We start from the raw sequence: 18,722 nt of genomic DNA on the forward strand, positions 1-18,722 counted from the left end.
ATAATGTGGAAGGTTTTCAATCAAACTGTGTGATGCAGCAGAAATCTGATGCAATAACAGATAACACCTTTTAAAATAAAATAACCATCTAAAATGCACCTTCTTTTGCTGTCCGTTAGAGTGATCCCCTGAGAGGACACTTTAAAGTGGACCACCGTCGCCACCGGACGAGGACTCAGAGCCAAAGTGCACTTGGTTGCCTTGGAAACTGCCTCCGGCCCCGTCAGCGACTCAGTTTCCACGGAGTTCAGGTAGAGCACGTTGCAGGCTGGTTCATCAAAGAGACGAGAGAAAACGTGGATTAATGTGAGAGCAAATGTGTTCAGACTTCAGGGCGGCAGAGCCATGAAAACATGAGGCGTGAGCAACCTCTACTGGTCAAAAGAAGGAGGTGCATCAATGTGTTTTCATCCTGTGTGGAAGTTCATACAACATCAGAATCAGCAAGGAAGCAGTAAACTTTAATTTACAGGCCGTTAATTACGTAATAAAGTCAAGAAATAGCCAAGAAATAACAGTTAATTGCGTAGTAATGTCAAGAATTGCCTAGAAAAAACTGCCAATTTCATAGTAATGTAATGTTTTTCATAAAGGCAAAAGATTACACATGCATTTCATATGTTCATTTTCTTTCTCCACCAAGTCCTTGAAATTGACTGTTATTTCTGCGCTATATTGGCTTTCTTGGCTATATTTCTCAACATTACTATGAAATTGACTGTTATTTCTAGACATTACAATGCAATTAATTGTTATTTCTTAGCTATTTCTTTACATTATCACGTAATTAACGGCCTGTAAATTAAACGGTTACCAAACAAGCTCGTTTTTTTTTTACCTGCTCCTTGTTTGAGGAGATCGGCTGCTGTGCTGGTGGTTGTTGCACTCTGCATCTCCTGAAGCTCCCCAACCAGGTCTGAAACATCACAGTCCTCAGTTACATAACAGCACCGTCTGAATTATTAAAGCCTCGGCATGTAACTGTTGCAACAATCCTCCTAATATTTGATGAATAGTCGTTTATTTGTTCTCTAATAATAGATACAGCACGTTTGAAAAAGGGCGGATATTTAATTTTAGTTGTAAAAAAAAATCATGATGCTGATTCTTTATTTTTTTTTTTTACCTTTTTCTGGGATGCGGAGGGCACAGGGTAGAGAGATGGGAGTAATTGAATGCTGGTACACCAGGGCAGATAAACTTCCTGAGACAGAAAGTATAGAAGGATGAATCAGAAAGGTAAGCAAAATAAGGTTATAATGTTCAGTTTCAGTATCTTTAGCATCTCGCAAGAGGCTAAAAATATGTGCAACATGTCACGAAAAGCCTCATAACTGACCAAAGTAGGACTCGTTCTGACAGCCCTTGATCTTTACTCCCCGAGGCCCGGTCTCGATGAGGAAGTGTCTCACCAGCTGTTCCAGAGGATCTCCTGGGAAAGAGGAGAGGACGGTGAGAAGTGAGAGACTGCTAACGAGAAATAAGACGAACCGTCTCGCTACAAAAATGTGTCAACAAAACACACTAAAGAATATCTACAGTTCTGTTTACTCATGTGCAGACAAGAGAAACAATAGATATTCTCTGATAACGACTGTGCTGCTTTTATTTCATGCGTGAACAGAATAGAACTGAAATATGTAGAAAAAAAGGGAAAAACAAAGATACACAAGAAACTGCAATAATAAAAGTAAAACATTTTAGTCCCAGTGTCTTAAATGTGAAAACAGTATTAAACTTACTACAGCATTAACAAAACACAGATGTCAATTAAACTAAAGCATTAAGAGAATAAAATTTATGCAAACAATAATGAATAAAACAATAAAACTTAATTGTTTTTTTGTGATTTTATTTGCTTTTCAAGTGTTTTTTTCTCTTTTTGGGTGATAAAACAGACTGTAGATAAATGCAAATTATGTAACTGTTCAACCACTGAAGTTTTGGCTTCAGATTTTTAAATATAGTTTGTTGGAAAGGAGTTATGATGTTATTTAAAGCAGATATCAGTGGAATGTTTTTGTTAATATAAGTCCTAAATAGTCCTATTTTCCGTCAGCAATCACTTACATGAAGTATTTCAGCCTAAACACGAGTCTCTCCGTCACTCTGCTCTGCTGTAACCCGAGGAGAAAATTTTCCTTGTGGGATACAAGTGTTATCCAATGAGGAGAGAATGGCATGAAGGGCTGTGTGTGCAGCCAAGGGATGCGCGTGAATGTGGTGACGTAGCACGAGGACCAATTGATGCCTGACAAGGGCGGGGGCTGCTAACTCATGGTGCGTTCAAAGAAACTCGTACTTTGTGTTTTTCCTTCCTGTGAAGTCATACCAGTTCGATCTGGTACGAGTTCACGGGTCGGAAGTTACGAGTGGCCGTTATAGGGAACTTTCACAGACAACAGGATGGTAAAAACACGAGCTACGGGTTACCTGGAACGCTACCAAGTCGTAGTTGTGACTTGAAGCTGTAACTTACGGTTTCAAAAGCCTGCCTTGAACGCAGCATTAGCCGAAACGGCCGTGAAGCTGATATCTGCTTTAACTTGTGAAAAACTAAAAACTAAAATGGTCAGGCATAACAATGGCTCTAACGGACCATGACACTAAAGCAAATAAATTCACTTTATTTTTATTATCTACACCTGTGTACCTCTTGCTGAGACATGCCATTGGCAGTCAAATCATTGATATTAACAATATTTATACCTTTGCCTCCAGTGACGTTGGCATTGGGAGGAGGCGTGGCCACTTTGAGGGCCAGACCGTACGCCCCCTGGAAGGAGTTACTGTCTCTGATGAGGAACGTCCCCGGCTCTTTGTCCTTTAACACGGCTATAGCTGCAGTAGAGAGACGACATGTCAGTATCCAGATGTTGTGGTGTGACATGAGAGATGCAGCATTTCTTAAAGGGATAGTTCAACATTTTGATGAATTCACCTATTGCCATAATCTCTCATGGAGTAGGTTCATTACCTTCAATTATCAGTAGATGTTTTGAGATCAGCGGGGCAGAGACACCAGCTGCTCAGCGAACACAATAGAGGTGAACGGTACAGGTCCTCTGTCCCTCATCAAACTCATCAAATACACAATCCAACAACTCCAAAAACGCTCTTGTGGACAAGTTGTGACCTGCACATTCACCACGCTATGAAATAATCATGTATAATTATGTAACATTACGACACATGACATAAATACTACTTGCGCTTTTGAAATAACTCCGCCCAGCAGCCACGTCTGAAATCTAGTTGAAGCTACGCATTTGCCTCTAAAACAACTCCATCTCGTAATGTTACATGATTATTTCATAGCATGGTCAATGTGCAGGTCACAACTTCTCCATGAGAGCGTTTTGGAGTTGTTGGATTGTGTATTTGATGAGTTTGAGCAGCTCACGTCTCTGCCCCGCTGATCTCAAAACAGCATGCACCGATAATTAAAGCTAATGCACCTACTGCTATGACTATATAAGGATTATGGCAAAAGGTGAATTTGCCAAAATGTTTAACTACCCCTCTAAAGACCAGACTGTGCCTGACTTCCTCACCTTGGTCTCTGGAGATGCCCGGTTTGTACCAGTACTTGGAGCTGTCCTGGACAAACTTGGCGTTGACCCTGACGTCCACCTCCTCCCTGGAGCCGGACTGCGTCGAGCCGCGTCTCTGCTCTGCTGCTGCTGCTGCCGGGGAGAAGGACACGTGGTGCGTGGGCGACGGAGCCGAGGAGACTCTGAGGAGAGAGTTGTGTCCGTTCAGGGCTCCCGCTGCGGTGGAGGCGGAGAGGCGTTTCTTCTCGGGGAGCGGCGGCTGCACGGCGGGGATGGTGACGGCAGTGTAGCCCGTGTATGGGACATGGGGGACGTTTAATAACGGGTAGTAATAGGACGCTAAGGGGAAGGTGGGGGTTTGGTAGCCGTCGGGGACAGGCGATGGAGGTTTGTTGTCAGGTAAACTGTCTCTATCTGGAGTCAGTCTGTGTCCCGCTGTGTCTGCAGCCGATGGCGAGTACTGGGAGGACGAGCGCCGCTCTGGGGAGCCGATGGGAGAGTTTGGGGAGGTGGTGGACGGACTGGAGCTGAGGCTGACAGAGGGATTCATCACGGTCACGGCGCTCCCTGCCCTGCCGTCGGACGGAGCGTCGCTGGGAAGGGCAGAACCGTTGAGCTGCACCTGGACGGGTGTGATGATGACAGTGGCGTAGTTCGAAGCGCGTGATTGGTTCGGTGTTCCCTCAGCACTTCCTGCGATCCTGACCGATCCGCCGATCTTCCCGTCAGAGCTCAAACTCTGCTCGCTGGATGCTTGTGTGGAGTTTATGGATATGCTGGAAGTGTGGGTTTGTGTGTCTGTCGGCACCGGTGTGACAGTTTTGTCGCTGTTTGTGTTTGATTCCAGCTGTGTGGATGTTTCTTGACTCTGAGGAGCGCTGTCAGTATGAACACTGTGGACAAAACGTGAAGAAATTAGATACAGCCGCATCATGCAGAAGTTTGGCAAGGCAAGGCAATTTTATTTGTATACAGTAGCCCATTTTTACAGACAGTTTGTCTCAAAGGGCTTTACATGGCATCATAACAACATCCTCTGCCCTTAGACCCTCACATCGACTGAGTAAAAACTCCATAGAAAACCCTTTTAACAGGGAGAAATTGGAGAAACCTCAGGTTGAGCAACAAGAGGGATCCCTCACCCAGGACGGACAGACGTGCAATAGATGTTGTGCACAGACAAGAAAACAGTTATATAGCATAGAATAGCCTATGAAAAACATGGAAATGTTAACAACACCCCTGGTCAAAATTTCTGTCAATGTGAACAGTTAAGCAAGTGGAAGATTAACTTATCTCCAAAAGGCATAAAGTCAAACATGAAACACTCTTTTGCAATATATTAAGCAATATCAGTGTATTATTTTTGGTTTTTCTAGGGAAACAAAGCAGCACCCTGCAAAAGAATAGGAAACCCAGGAGACTTGAGCTCTTAGATAACTTTGACCAAGGTATCAGACAAGATATTTACTATTTACACACTGTGATGGTTTCCAAAGGGGGGGGCTACTACTGTAGGTAGGCTACTAACTATGCAGGGTGCCCAAACCTTTGCTGGGGCCCTTTTCCTTTTCTGTCATTTTGAAAATGTAAAAAGATGAAAATAAAAACAATATATTGTTTAAAATGTATCTAGGGAATGTGTCATCTGTAACTTAAAGCTTTCTTGGTGATCGTTTCCACCTGCTGAACTGTTAACACAGGAACAGACATTTTGACCAGGGGTGCCCAAACTTTTTGCATGCCACTGTAATTTACCAATTTGTTTGGATAAATGTTGTTTGATATTCAACATTAGGAGGTTTCACCCACCTGTCCTCAGTGTGCGTTGGGCTGCTGCTACCGATAAGTGTGTAGTCATTATCAGAGTCCAGTCCAGCAGTGCTCGTCTGCCCGTTAGAGTCCGATTTGGCCTCTGAACTCTGGGATATGTCATCACCTGCATCCGTTTTGGCCTTTTCCACTTTGAGAAGCGAGATAAAAATAATTGAAGACTCATTTATTATTACAAAAAACAATCAGAATAATAAGTGAAAGAGGATGCATCAAGCCTGTTATTATATAACCCATCATTCACCTTCAGGCCGCTGCTGCTGCTGCTGCTGCTGCTGCTGCTGCTCTCTGGATCTGCAGGGCGTCTCGGGCAGCCTTCCCTTCCCAGGAGAGGGGCTTCCGGCGGGCAGAGGCGAGGCTGATCCGGAGTGGTACCCTGAGGCGTAGCCGCGGCTCTCGTGGCTCTCGGCTGGAGAGGACTGATAAGGAGAGCAGGGGCAGGAGTGGCGGGGCTGCGTTGGCGTCTGGTACCCGCTGCTGGCTCCGTCCCGCACATCCACCAGAGACTGGGGGCCGCCGCCGTGGCCGTGGCCGTGGTGGTGGTAGTTCTGGTGGTGAAGATGATGATGATGATGGGGAGGAGCGAGGGCGAATCGAGGCTGCTGCCCCGGGTTTGATGATTTGCACGGCCAGAACTCGGCCTCTCTTGTTGCCGCTGCCACCACCTCCCATGGGTTTTCACTTTCCCACATCGCAGGCGTTGTGTGTTGTTGTTGTTGTTGGGACCAGTGTGGGGTTTCCGACGGGTCCGGGTGCAGCGGGTGGAATGATCTGGGCTGGTGCTCTCGCCTGGTGGAGCAGTCCCAACACGGGCAGCCGGAGGAGGGGGAGGAGGAGGAGGGGGACACCGCTGCTGCTGCTGCTGGAGGGCTGAAGAAGAACATTTCCTTTTTGATCAAATTTTTATTTTGTTTTAATTCAGACACAAATTAAAGCAGAAGTAAGCGGAATATTTGTGTTAATATAAGTCTTAAATAGTTTTAATGTCCGACAGCAATCACTTATATAGAGTGTTTGGTCTGAAACACGCGTCTGTCAGTCACTCTGCTCTGCTGTAAGCCGAGGAGAAAACTTTCCTTGTATCCTACAACCTTTATCCAGTGAGGAGAGAGAACGGCATAAAGGGGCGGTCCTCTCTGTGTGTGCAGCCAAGGGATGCGCGTGAATGTGGTGACGTAGGGACGAGGGCGGGGACTGCTAACTCCATCGGCTGACAAGAAGTTAGCCAAAACGACCGGATCGCTTACTTCTGCTTTAAATGATGATGTACAGTCATTGAGAAAACGCCGCACACTCAGCTCCAGTTACGAGACTTATAGATTTATTTGACAACGTTTCGGCCAGAGCCAGACAAGGCCTTTGTCAAGTCAGGCCGAAACGTCTCGTAACTGGAGCTGAGTGTGCGGCGTTCTTCTTTTTCTCAGGTATTATAATACGTTGTAATTGTTAGTAACTCGCTGACAATGCCCACATCGGTAATGCATTATAAGTTATAATGTGTTATAATTGTCTTATAAACGTGAATAACTATCATTATAAACACTCTATTGATGTGTTATGCTTATTGTTATAAAGCTGTACGATCATTTATGAGTGTTTATAACTATAGTTATACAGTGCTATAACTGCAGTATAACTCATCATAAGTATGGTTATAATGTGTTATAGAGATAGACGTCAAATAAAGTGTTACCATAACTCCATATAAGTAACATCAAGAAAAGTTAAAACCCACTGTCTGACGGTCAAAGTGTGATGGGGGCTTCCAACGTACCTGAAGAACATTTCCCTGTAGGGGCTGGAGGGCAGCGACTGATGGGACAGGTGAGCGGACGGACCGTGGCTGGAATAATGGAAGAGGTGACACTCGTCCCCGGTGCAGAGTCGGCTCGAGGCCGGGAGGGTGTGGCTGTGCGGGTGGGCGTGTTCGGGCGGAGAGAAGGGGTAATACGGCCTGTGGAGGCAGGGCAAGGGAGGAGGCGGAGGCAGAGGCGGGGGCGGACGTTCCCATGGTAACTCAGGTAAAGGATGTGCACTGTGGCGATGGCAGAGCTCCATGTGGGCCGGATTCAAAGGAGGAGACACAGATTTGGAGGGTAAAGCTGGAAGAGTTTGGCTTTTCGGATGGTTTTTGACGCTACCGCAGCGTCCCAGACAGTGTCCGTTAGAGAGGCAGGGCGCCCGGTCCCATCCCACGTCGCCACACTTCGCACCTGCACGACCGCAACACGAGTGATCTCGCCGCAAACCCCCCGGGCTCGATGGGTCTGCATCATCTAAAATCGCCGTCTCCCGGTCCTTTTCTTTCCCCCTCGTCTTCGTTTCCCGTGGCGGACACTCAGGACTTTCTCTCTCAGGGTTGATGGGGGGCTCGGTGGGGGCTGAGGGGTAGGTGGGGGGCTGGGGCTCGGGATGACGCTGGGTGGGAGTGTGGGGCTTCACTGTCGGGCTGCTGGTGAGGCAACCGTTGGGAGATGCTGCAGAGGCGGTTGAACCTGGACCCCGTCGCTTCCTCACCTGAGCGTACAGGCTGCCGTCCAGCGGGCCCCTGGTGTGACAGATGTCTGGTAGAAAACAAAACAAAACAAAGGATGTTGTAAACTTTTCTTTAACCACCTTAAAGGGACTATGAGGACTTTTGGAAAGTGGAAGTGTTTTCACACTACATTTCCCATAAGCCTCCACACGCATGGTGAAATTCTTGGACCAGCGCAAGATGGACGAAAAGCGAAAGCATTTGCCAAGAATGTTTTCATTGATCAACAACGAAATTTGGAGGTTCGAAGACCATAAACGATGCCAACTAGCAACCCGGCGGCGTTATTCCCATGACCCGCCGGGCAGCCTCTGGGAAACCAGGAAATGAATGCTGGGCGAGTCGACCACTAAATAATAATATCAAAATAACTATAAAGACAAAACGATATATTTATCAAAAATGGACCCAATAACAAGTGTGGGTAATGTATATTCATCCACATTAATATGAGACTCTTTTATAACCAAACGCAAACTTCTCGGGGTCTCTTTAAAGAGAATTAAAATAGTTCCCAGGTGTCTTAAAGACATGTCTGTGACATGCTGTGGTCCAAATACCCCAAGGATCAAACATCACAGCTCTTTTTTCATCCACTCAAAACAACCCTGTTCAGAACGGCTGGTTTCAGTGCCTGTCCCTTTAAACGCAAATGCTTGCCCCGCCCCGCCCCTTCTATTATGCAAATCGAAAACTAATTACATCATTGTCAGACAACTGAGGGAACAGTTCATAAAACCACATGGATTTCAACCTATAGTGATTTTTTTTGGTCAATTGTCACATTTTGGAGACCGAAAGGCAAGACAAACAACCAAATATATACTAAAGAGCCTTCAAAAAGTGATATTTCCATAATATGTTCCCTTTAAAACTTACTTTTTTAAACCTGTGTGTGTGTGAGTGTGTGTGTGTGTGTGTGTGTGTGTGTGTGTGTGTGTGTGTGTGTGTGTGTGTGTGTGTGTGTGTGTGTGTGTGTGTGTGTGTGTGTGTGTGTGTGTGTGTGCTTTCTTACTCTCCATGCTGTCTTGATGGTGCAGGTTGAAGTTCTCATAAGAATCCCATCTGACCACAGGATCTGAGGTGTTATAGTCCACTTTGATGGAGGCATCATTCTTGCGGTATTCTCGACCTTGAGGTGCAGACAGACATTTTTTTTATGAAGCACATAAAAATGCAAAAAAAAAAAGAAAAAAGAAAAAGATCATGAGCACAAGATGCACCTCGGGAAGCAGATAGCGAGACAGACAGCTGATAATAAAAATACCTTTCATTTTTTCTGGCCCGTTGGAGAAGATAAACTCGACTGTAGCATCAGGAGGGAACCTGTCATCTGCAGGAAGACGAGCATAAAGAGAAACTTAAAATATCCAGAGATTGAAAAAAAAAGCATTCAGAAAGAAATCTGTGAAGTGGAAAAAAAAATGGTGTTAATAAATAAAGATACCTGCCCTCACTTTTCATGATGGACATAAATAGGATGACACGACAGAATATGGCTCAAGTAAACAGAGCGTAACACTTCAAAGAAATGTACTCTCTCTTTCTCTCTCTCTCGACTGCCTCGCACGAGTGTGGGTAATATTATTTATACATTGTGTGCATGCGTCAGCGTGTTGTACTAAGAGCAACTGCCATGAGAGCGCTGCTTACTAAGCCATGTACAAGTATATTTCTCTTTCATCTAAACTGACACTGTCATTTGCTATTTGTCTCAATATCCACAAACACAACAATGGACCGAGGAGGAGAAAGTAAGTGGGTCTTCAATTATACATCCCTGAAATATACAGCAGAGAGTTTCCATGTGGTCATTCATATGTTTACGATATAATATCACATTTTTAGTGTCGTACACAGCAGCAGCAGCAGCAGCAGCAGTGGAGTCTTATGGTTTTTAAATAGCCTCCTCTCCTCTTTAATCCCCTCTGTGATGCCTTCCATGACTGTCCGAAAAAATTGGAAATCTCACTAAGTAGGCCATGCATTTAAAAAAAATTTTTTTTTACAATCAAGCAAACTATCAGTTCTTCTACCTGTGCAGGCCAAGTCCAGCTCGGTCTTTCCGAACCACAGCTGGGCTCCGTGAACGGTGCAGGTGTGAAACTGGACCCTGAAGACCACCTCCCTCTCTGCTGCACGACTCCGCCGGTGGTAACACTTCACCTGCAGAGGAAGATCCAAGTAGGAGAGTCACATGAATCTAATTTTCCTTAGATTAGTATGTTCTGAGTGTGTGTTGCTGCTGTGCCAGATACATACATAAAGTAGCTACTTGTCTTTCTAGGATGCTAAGGGGCTTTTTGTGTTTTTTACCCGCATGCAGTAATTAAGTATGCATGTTCATAGTCTGCAGAGGATTTGTAGCTTTAAGTGGTTTAAAAAAAAAAATCATGCACTTATGAAAAGCAAAGTTACAAAAGTGCACGACCGTCAGGAGAGAAACGTGTATTTATGAGAGCGCTAACTAACGTCAGTGGGAGTGGGAGAAAGCGACGACAATAAATAGGTAAAATAGCAGCTGGCTGCAAGTGAGTAAAGTTCACGATCAGCCGTTTCTCACCATTATGTCCCCCTTTAATAACAGAGCCGGCTCCATCGTCACGCACAGCTTCCTCGCCCTGGAGCTCTGAGGATCACTGAACACACACACACACACGCATACACACATTTAAAGAAAACTATACATAAATCCAGTCATACACACGTCTCAGTCGGGTAAAAACACTGGTGGTGGACAATGTGAAACGTGAACATAAACACAGAGCAGCCGCCACCTAAACACAGACGCTGGCCTGCTGGCTGTGTGGTCAACACATCTGTCAAAAGGGGACGAGACGTCTGAAAAACCTGTGGTGCAACTGGACAACTGACCGTGTACTTACTAGACGCCTGAGGTGTAGACCAGCTGTAAGGACTGATAAATCTTCAGGAACGGATAGAAACCTACAAAACACACAGAGAGAGAGAGAGAGAGAGAGAAGTGAGGATAACAGCAATAATAATAATAATGATAATAAAAAACACAGGGAGAGTTTTCAGACAAAGGATCTTTTGTTTCTGTTGTGTCTTTTTTTTTTTCCTTTGACATTGTAAAACACTTTCTGTTCACAATCCAAAGCTCATAATTACCATTACAGCACTGCAAACTATTACACCGAGATTTTTTGTTTGTGTTAAAACCGACCTCCACCGGTCTGGAAGTTTGGAAGAGAGGGAACGAGGATCTGGTGGAGGAACAGAGGACTGCTGTTCATTTTGATGGTGCCCGACAGCAGACCGCCAAAGTAGTAGATGTACCTGAAGGAGAAGAATAATAAGAAGAAGAGAGGAGATGAGGTGATGAGGTGATGACAGCAGCATTAAATAAAGTGATATAAAAATATGACAGATGGATGAGTGTCACACCTGTTCTGTGAGGGCTGCAGCGAGGAGGAGACTTTGTCTTCACAGAACTTCCTCATGGCCAGAGTGGTGAGAGCCTGGTCCGCCCTGTGGACACCAACCAACAAGTTAATCAATAAATACCTACAGATTATGATGTGTCTTCATCATGCATACTGATGGTGGAGAGCAACTTAATCTTTTCTACAAAGGCCGCTTTATTTCCATTTCAATTACATTTTCAGCTCTCAATTTCAAAACTTTATTGGTTTGAAAGTTTCAAAACAAATTTGCTTAAGCATTGATATATGAAAATCAAACTGATAAACAGAAGAAACAATAATTACGATATTAAAGGGATAGTTCAACATTTTGGCAAATTGGCCCATTGCCATAATCGCTATAGTCATAGCAGTAGGTTCGTTACCTTTATTTGTCGGTGTAAGCTATTTTTAGAACGGAGGAGCGGAGCGGCAGGCTGCTCAGAGCTACGCTACGGAGGCTAAAGGAATTTCTTGGTTTCCCTCATCAACCTCATCAAATACACAATCCAACAACTCCACAACGCTCTGGTGGACAAGTTGTGACGTGCACATTCACCACGCTATGAGATAATAACAGAACGTTACGAAACGGAGCCGTTTTCGAGGTAAATACAGGGTAAATACAGAGTCTGCTTGCTGAAAAACTGTCCCTGAACGCAACGCGCATCAGCGGTTTTGCATGAATTTACCTCTAAAACAACTCTGTCTGGTAACGTTCTGTTATTATCTCATAGCGTGGTGATTGTGCAGCTCACAACTTGTCCACGACAGCCTTTTGGAGTTGTTGGGTTGTGTATTTGATGAGTTTGATGAGGAAAACCAAGAAATTCCCTTAGTCTCCATAGCATAGCCCTGAGCAGCCTGCCGCTCCGCTCCTCCGTTCTAAAAATAGCTTACACCGACAATTAAAGGTAACGAACCTACTGCTATGACTATAGCGATTATGGCAATGGGCCAATTTGCCAAAATGTTGAACTATCCCTTTAAATAAATAATAATAAATCTTCATCTGAAATTTCTGGATGAAGTTTGCCAACAAAAACTAAGATGTAAATGCACTGAGGACAGAAATTTAGACCTTAAATAATAGGCTGAATAAATGATTAATAGTCACTTAATTTGATTGACTGAATATCTTTGGATTTTGGACCATACAAATCTATTTAAATATGTCACCTTGTGTTTTTTTCAGGTCAAATATGGACCAAAACCTCTTTGTATTGTCTTTTGCTTGTCCCCTTTGACTGTCATAATCCTCCCTGTTTCTCTGTAAGCATCTTTGGGTCATTGAAAAGCGCTATACAAATCGAATGAATTACCGTATTATTAATTATTATTAAAAGATTCATTAAAAGAAATAATAAGCAGATTATTTGACTTTCAGTTGCAGACACACAACTGAAAAGTGATTTTTACATGTGCACACCATGATAATACAAATTACCCAGCAGATATCTTGCTGTAGTGCATGTAGGCGGCCACGATGACGCCTGTCTTCCCTTTGTTTCCCTGTCAGGATGCAGATAAACAAATTATTTTTTTCTCCTCCCTATTGTTTGACATGTCATGCAAGATAGACAGATAGATAATAATAACAAAAAGCCTTGTTGGGACTCAAGGCTGCACAGACCTTGCAGTGGAGGACCACGACGTTACTGGGGTCAGCGGTCAGCCAGGTCTCCATGGCCTTACAGATGGCACAGATCCTGTCCAAGGGCGGAGCGTGGAGATCAGGCCAGCCGTAGTCCTGCACCTAAACCACATGAGAGAAGTCAGACCGTTGCTGCAACAACCTCTAAAATTAAGAGTGGTCACATACATAGTTTATGTGTCTCAGCTGTGTCTCAGCAGCTGAAGCAGTGTGAGATGTGTGTGTGTGTGTGTGTGCACCTTTTGATTCAGTCTGGCGATGTCGTGTCTCTTCTCTGATAAATTCAGCAGCTAGAAAAGACAGAGAGGAATCAGAGGATATCACATTGCAATTGCAGCAAAAAAGCATTAAAAAAAACAAAACAAGAGGAGATGAGGTAGTTTAATAAGGGCAGAAAGCAATAATTATTCCTGATAACGAGACAAACATACAAATAAAACCTCTATAATTTGTTTTAATAACACCTTTAACAGCAGCCATTAGCTAAATGCGTCTACCTCACAGTCAGTTACTCACTCCTTCTTAGGCGACAAATCACGTTAAGTTTTTGCACGTGTTAAGATTTAATTTCTAACCAGAAACTTGTCCGGGTGCTTGGATTTCAGCATGGCGGCCACTTCCTGTAGGTTTCTGCGGTAACGCGGTTCGTCCAGGTCTGGCAGGAAGAAGACAGAGATGATCCTCTCTGTGATGTAGGTGAGGTCGAAGTTGTAGTGACGCTCCATCACATGCTCCATCACTTGCTCCACACTTTTACTCCTGGACAGGATGAGAATTCGATATTTAGGTGGAGCCATTAGACTGATTTTACTTCACTTTTTTTTAAAGGGATAGTTCAACATTTTGGCAAATTGGCCCATTGCCATAATCCCTACTATAGGTTTGTTACCTTTAATTGTCGGTGCAAACTATTTTTAGAACGGCAGAGCAGAGCCGTGAGCTGCTCAGAGCTATGCTACAGAATTTAGAGGTAAATTTAGAATTTAGAGGTAAATTCACGCAAAACCTCTGATGCGCGTTCCCATCGGAGGCAGTTTTTCGGCAAGCAGTCTCTGCATTTCCCTCTAAAACAACTCTGTCTGGTAACGTTCCGTTATTATCTCATAGCGTGGTGAATGTGCAGGTCACAACTTGTCCACCAGAGCGTTTTGGAGTTGTTGGATTGTGTTTTTGATGAGTTTGATGAGGGAAACCCAAGAAATCCCATGAGCCTCCGTAGCGTAGCTCTGAGCAGCTCGCGGCTCTGCTCTGCCGTTCTAAAAATAGCTTGCACCAACAAATAAAGGTAACGAACCTACTGCTATGACTATAGGGATTATGGCAATGTATGCCAAAATGTTTAACTATATCTTTAAATTTGTTTGAGCCATTTTACCTCGGTAAGGAGCCTCTTTTCTTCAGTGACAATGATTTAATGGAACCGTTCTGAAGAAACACACAGAAAAAAAAACATTTACAGCTCATAGTAGGCTACATCATTTAAAACTGTTTTCTAGTGAGTATGTGCATGTAGAGTAGACTCACCAGATCTGTAGCTGAGGTGCAGGTGGGAGTCACCTGGAAGAAGAAGAGACCACATGGTTAGTTTGTGCAGCAGTCTCACACATACACACACATATACACACTGGGAATGGACCAGCACATGCCAAGTCATGTGTTTGGCTTAATGCTCTTGGTCCTGCTCCAGCAGCGCAGATGAAGAGATGGGGAGGGAGGGGTGATGAGGGGGTGAGGACGGAGGCAGGATGAGGAGCTGATGGAGAGGACAGTAAAATTCATTCTCACTCTCTCTGTCTGTCATCTGCAGCAGCTGGTTTGAAGAAGAAGCTGTCAGTGCAGATTTGGCCGTTCCACATGATGAGCTAGTGACGCATTGTGTCAGACACGCACACACACATACACACACACTGGTACACACACTGGTATACACACACTGGCACACACACACACACATGTATATTCATAGAGACAAACATTGACAAGCACCTGCATGTCTAAAGGAATATAAAAGAACTTGAGGACATTGTTTTGGCTTTTTCAAATTCTTCCTTCTCTCACTTCAGATCAACAGACTCGTGTGCTGACCAAAACACAATTTTTTTTGCATCGTAGAGAAAAAGCAGTGAAGAAGCGAGACGGATGAAGATTACAGGAGGAGGAATCTACATGTGGCGTGCAGTCGCTGTCCTCTGCTACTGTGCCAACGGTTTTCTGCCAAAGCCACAAAACTCACGTATACACAGAGCGAGGGAAGCTGAGGTCGTGAAAACAGACGACAGAGACACACACTACTACGCAAACAGACGAGAGCAGATTCCTGAAGCTGCTTCTGGTTTTCTCGACTGTTTATTATAACGATAACAGTTGATCCTGAAACGACAAGTTAGAATAAACTGGTAAATCGGGGGCATGTGTTTCGTTTACAGCTCATTTCTTGGGAGTCATTAGATGAAACTGTGTGTCACCACCACAGGAAATCAAATAAATGAGCCAAGAAATGGCATCGAACATTCAGTATTACAGCACAGCTGAGTGTACGGACTCTCACTGTAAACTAGTCTGTAGTCACGACCACCTAGTCCAAGACCAAGACCTGGACCAAACCAATGCAAGGCCATTTTCAAGACCATTACTGTATTACTCATAATAATCATGTGGCTTGATATTTACATTATTCCTCGGCTGAAAAGAAAAGATGAATAATTTGGTAGCCCTCCAATCGACAGGTCGCTAACTACGTAATAATCTCAAGAAATAGCCTATAAATAACGGTCATTGTCATAGTAATGTAATGTTTTTCATAAAAACATAAGATTACACATGCTTTTCATGCTTTTAATTTTTTGGGAAAGGCCAGAATTTGTCTCTACCAAGTCCTTGCAATTGATTGACCGTTATTTCTAGGCTATTTCTAGACATTATGATGTAATAATTGTTATTTCTTGGCTACTGTATGTCTATAGACATTATGAAGTAATAATTGTTATTTCTAGGCTATTTCTAGACCTTATGAAGTAATAATTGTTATTTCTAGGCTATTTCTAGACATTATTAAGTAATAATTGTTATTTCTAGGCTATTTCTAGACATTATTAAGTAATAATTGTTATTTCTTGGCTATTTCTTCATATTATCATGTAATTAGCGGCCTGTAAATTAAAGGGTTACCAATAATTCAATATAAAATCTATACCATATTAAATTGAAACAAAGTTTGGATTGAACAGAATAACACAGCAGCACACAACCTGCTAAAGTCTCTCACTTTTGACACAAGTTTTTCAGATGGTTACACAAGTATACTCTTTCGTAGCAGTGCTTTTGAACAATTTTAAGTATCTTAAAGTTATTAAATTGAATTACATGAACCAAAGTGAACGAGTGACAGAGAGACATTTGTGGTAAAAAAAAAAACAGAAGTCACTGCAGCTGTGGACTCGACTGATCTTTATCCAACTCGATCAAAACCGAGACAAGAACAAGACCCTGGAGATGTGGTTTCAAGACCGGTCTCGAGTAGCTACTACAACACTGTAAACCTCGACAGGTGACACCCTGTCAACTTTTGACCTTTGACCCCCTCCGCCACGAGGATGACTGACGGCCCGCGCTGCCCTCTGTGGCCGGTTGTTGACAGGTGTCAGACAACAGGTTAACAAGTCGGATGCCTGACGATCACAATGATACACAACTAACACACCACCACCACACAGTCACACACACTGAATTTATAACTTTTTATACATTGTGTTCATCTCTTAACTGCTCCAAAAGCTCTGATTATGAAGTGCAGTGTGTGTGTTTTTCTGTTCCAGCTCCAGAGGAATTTAATTTCAAGTTGATTTAATTTCCACCCACAGTCGAGGTTGATTTGTTTTTGTCGGTGTCGAGCAGGTACAGAACATCTGCTCATCATCTCCCTGTGTCAACACCACCAACATGATGCTGCTGTTATGACTAAAATGAAGCAAACATATAAATGAATTCATGTTTACTCCCCTGGAGCAGCTGCTGCATCATGATCCATGTGCAGCTCCTCAGAGAGCGAGAGAGGCATTCATAATAAACAGCAGATAAAGTGCATTGATAAGACTCTTATAATAAGGAAATGTGCATTAGTGGTGCAGCAGTGTGACTTTATCTACTGAGAGTAAATTCATTTTTATATTGTCATCATGAGTTTCCTACTAACTTCTTCCAATGCTTCAGTCCATTTCACTTTATTTTAGTGCTTTAGTGCTTTTCAAAGTTTGTCTCGACTGCACCTGGAACATTTCGTTTGATCTCTCAAGTTTCTATTTTTACTGAAAAATAGTCCAAAAAAGATTTATCATTTGAAGTACAGAGGAGCATTTTTCTTCTTCTTTTTTTCCGTTTCATTACATAAACCCAAATCATAGCTTTCTCATTTGCGAAACACACACATCCATACACACACACCGTCTCTGTGAAACATTAAGTGGAGACGGCAAATGACATTACAGAGGCGTAACAGAGGAAAAGACATAAACAGGCATGTGATCTACAGAGCGCTGAATACTAAAAGGATGAGTGAAGGGGGGAAAAGGGCACGCTGTAATTTGGTTACTGCACGGCAAAATAGGCTCCTGCTGAACTGACAAGAAGACGTTGTTGTGCGATTATTGCCGTGCAGGAGGACACAGGACGGCGGCCGACGTACAAGGGACTCGAGTCGTATCATAAACATGTTACAGTAGGAAATGAAAGAGAGATTCAGCCGTCGGGGAGAGAAGTCCTCTCTTAATGGGTTTAATAATGGTGGTTAAAGTGGATAAAGTGGTCGGTCTTGCAGGAAGGAACAGTAGGAGACACAACACAACACACCACACCACACACATGTATAAACACGAACATGCAAACTAAAAGAAGAGCAAAGGGGTTTGAACCTGGAGGCAGAGAGAGAGAGACGAACACAACATGCAACATGAAGGCAGAGGAGGAGGAGGAAGACAGCAAAGTCAACAGGAAGCAATTTGCAACAGGATGTCAGCACTGGTCAACCTAGGTTCACACATACAAACACACACACACATACAAACACACATACACACACACAAACATGCAGAGTGTGCACACGTGTCTTTGGTAGCTCTGCCAGCCTCAGGGTCTTCATTAATGCATGTGGACTGAACGCTGGAGCCACTGGGAGCTGAGCCATCTGGTTCAGTTTGTCTTGTTCATCATCAGTGAGTGTTTTACTGAGGTGCCAGTGACAGCACTCGACCCTCAGGGACATTATACTACTGACTGTTACTGGGACCAGTCGACTGGTTCATGAAGTTCACACTTTTTTTCATCCAAAAGCAAAAAAAAACTGTTATCGTCTAAATCAAATGTGGGGATTTTTTTTTTGTTCTCGTCTGGTGTTTGATGAGAGAAGATTGATCGGTGGCATCTGGACACAGCTGCTGCTTGATGAATGAAACGTGCTCCACTATGAACACAAATGAAAATGTTGATGGACTGAAATATCGCAATACTTTACGACGCAACGCTGTATTGATTCTTTGAAGTGTTGCATGTGTCAATATTTCTATCAATAGTTTACATGGTGACAGAGGCTTTGTGTAAATTCCTCTGATCAGGTTGCACATAAAAAAAAAAAGTGCAGGAGCAACTGTTCTGTGTCTGACTGCAGTGTGTGGCCTTGCTTACAGTTTCTCAATCGATTGTATCACCAGATTATTGCCAAATGCCAA

The 18,722-nt window shown here is 43.5% G+C and overlaps 1 protein-coding gene across 1 annotated transcript in view; it reads right to left on the reverse strand.

The window, feature by feature from the left end:
• LOC310986554 (tensin-2-like) overlaps window positions 1-18,722 on the reverse strand; it is a 39,645-nt gene that overhangs the window by 1,922 nt on the left and 19,001 nt on the right. The window contains exons 5-26 of the mRNA XM_083972503.1: window positions 14,527-14,559; window positions 14,378-14,427; window positions 13,578-13,761; window positions 13,242-13,292; window positions 12,982-13,104; window positions 12,796-12,860; window positions 11,332-11,415; window positions 11,111-11,223; window positions 10,809-10,869; window positions 10,487-10,562; window positions 9,960-10,089; window positions 9,191-9,256; window positions 8,939-9,055; window positions 7,162-7,951; window positions 5,632-6,257; window positions 5,367-5,517; window positions 3,555-4,447; window positions 2,710-2,841; window positions 1,340-1,432; window positions 1,127-1,204; window positions 839-916; window positions 100-268 (exon numbers count right to left, since the gene is read on the reverse strand). Coding sequence (XP_083828629.1) covers window positions 100-268; window positions 839-916; window positions 1,127-1,204; window positions 1,340-1,432; window positions 2,710-2,841; window positions 3,555-4,447; window positions 5,367-5,517; window positions 5,632-6,257; window positions 7,162-7,951; window positions 8,939-9,055; window positions 9,191-9,256; window positions 9,960-10,089; window positions 10,487-10,562; window positions 10,809-10,869; window positions 11,111-11,223; window positions 11,332-11,415; window positions 12,796-12,860; window positions 12,982-13,104; window positions 13,242-13,292; window positions 13,578-13,761; window positions 14,378-14,427; window positions 14,527-14,559 — 4,163 coding nt within the window. The remainder of the gene's footprint in view (window positions 1-99; window positions 269-838; window positions 917-1,126; window positions 1,205-1,339; window positions 1,433-2,709; window positions 2,842-3,554; window positions 4,448-5,366; window positions 5,518-5,631; window positions 6,258-7,161; window positions 7,952-8,938; window positions 9,056-9,190; window positions 9,257-9,959; window positions 10,090-10,486; window positions 10,563-10,808; window positions 10,870-11,110; window positions 11,224-11,331; window positions 11,416-12,795; window positions 12,861-12,981; window positions 13,105-13,241; window positions 13,293-13,577; window positions 13,762-14,377; window positions 14,428-14,526; window positions 14,560-18,722) is intronic.

Source organism: Trachurus trachurus (genome assembly GCF_905171665.1).
Source record: "Trachurus trachurus genome assembly, chromosome: 5".
NCBI lineage: Eukaryota > Metazoa > Chordata > Actinopteri > Carangiformes > Carangidae > Trachurus > Trachurus trachurus.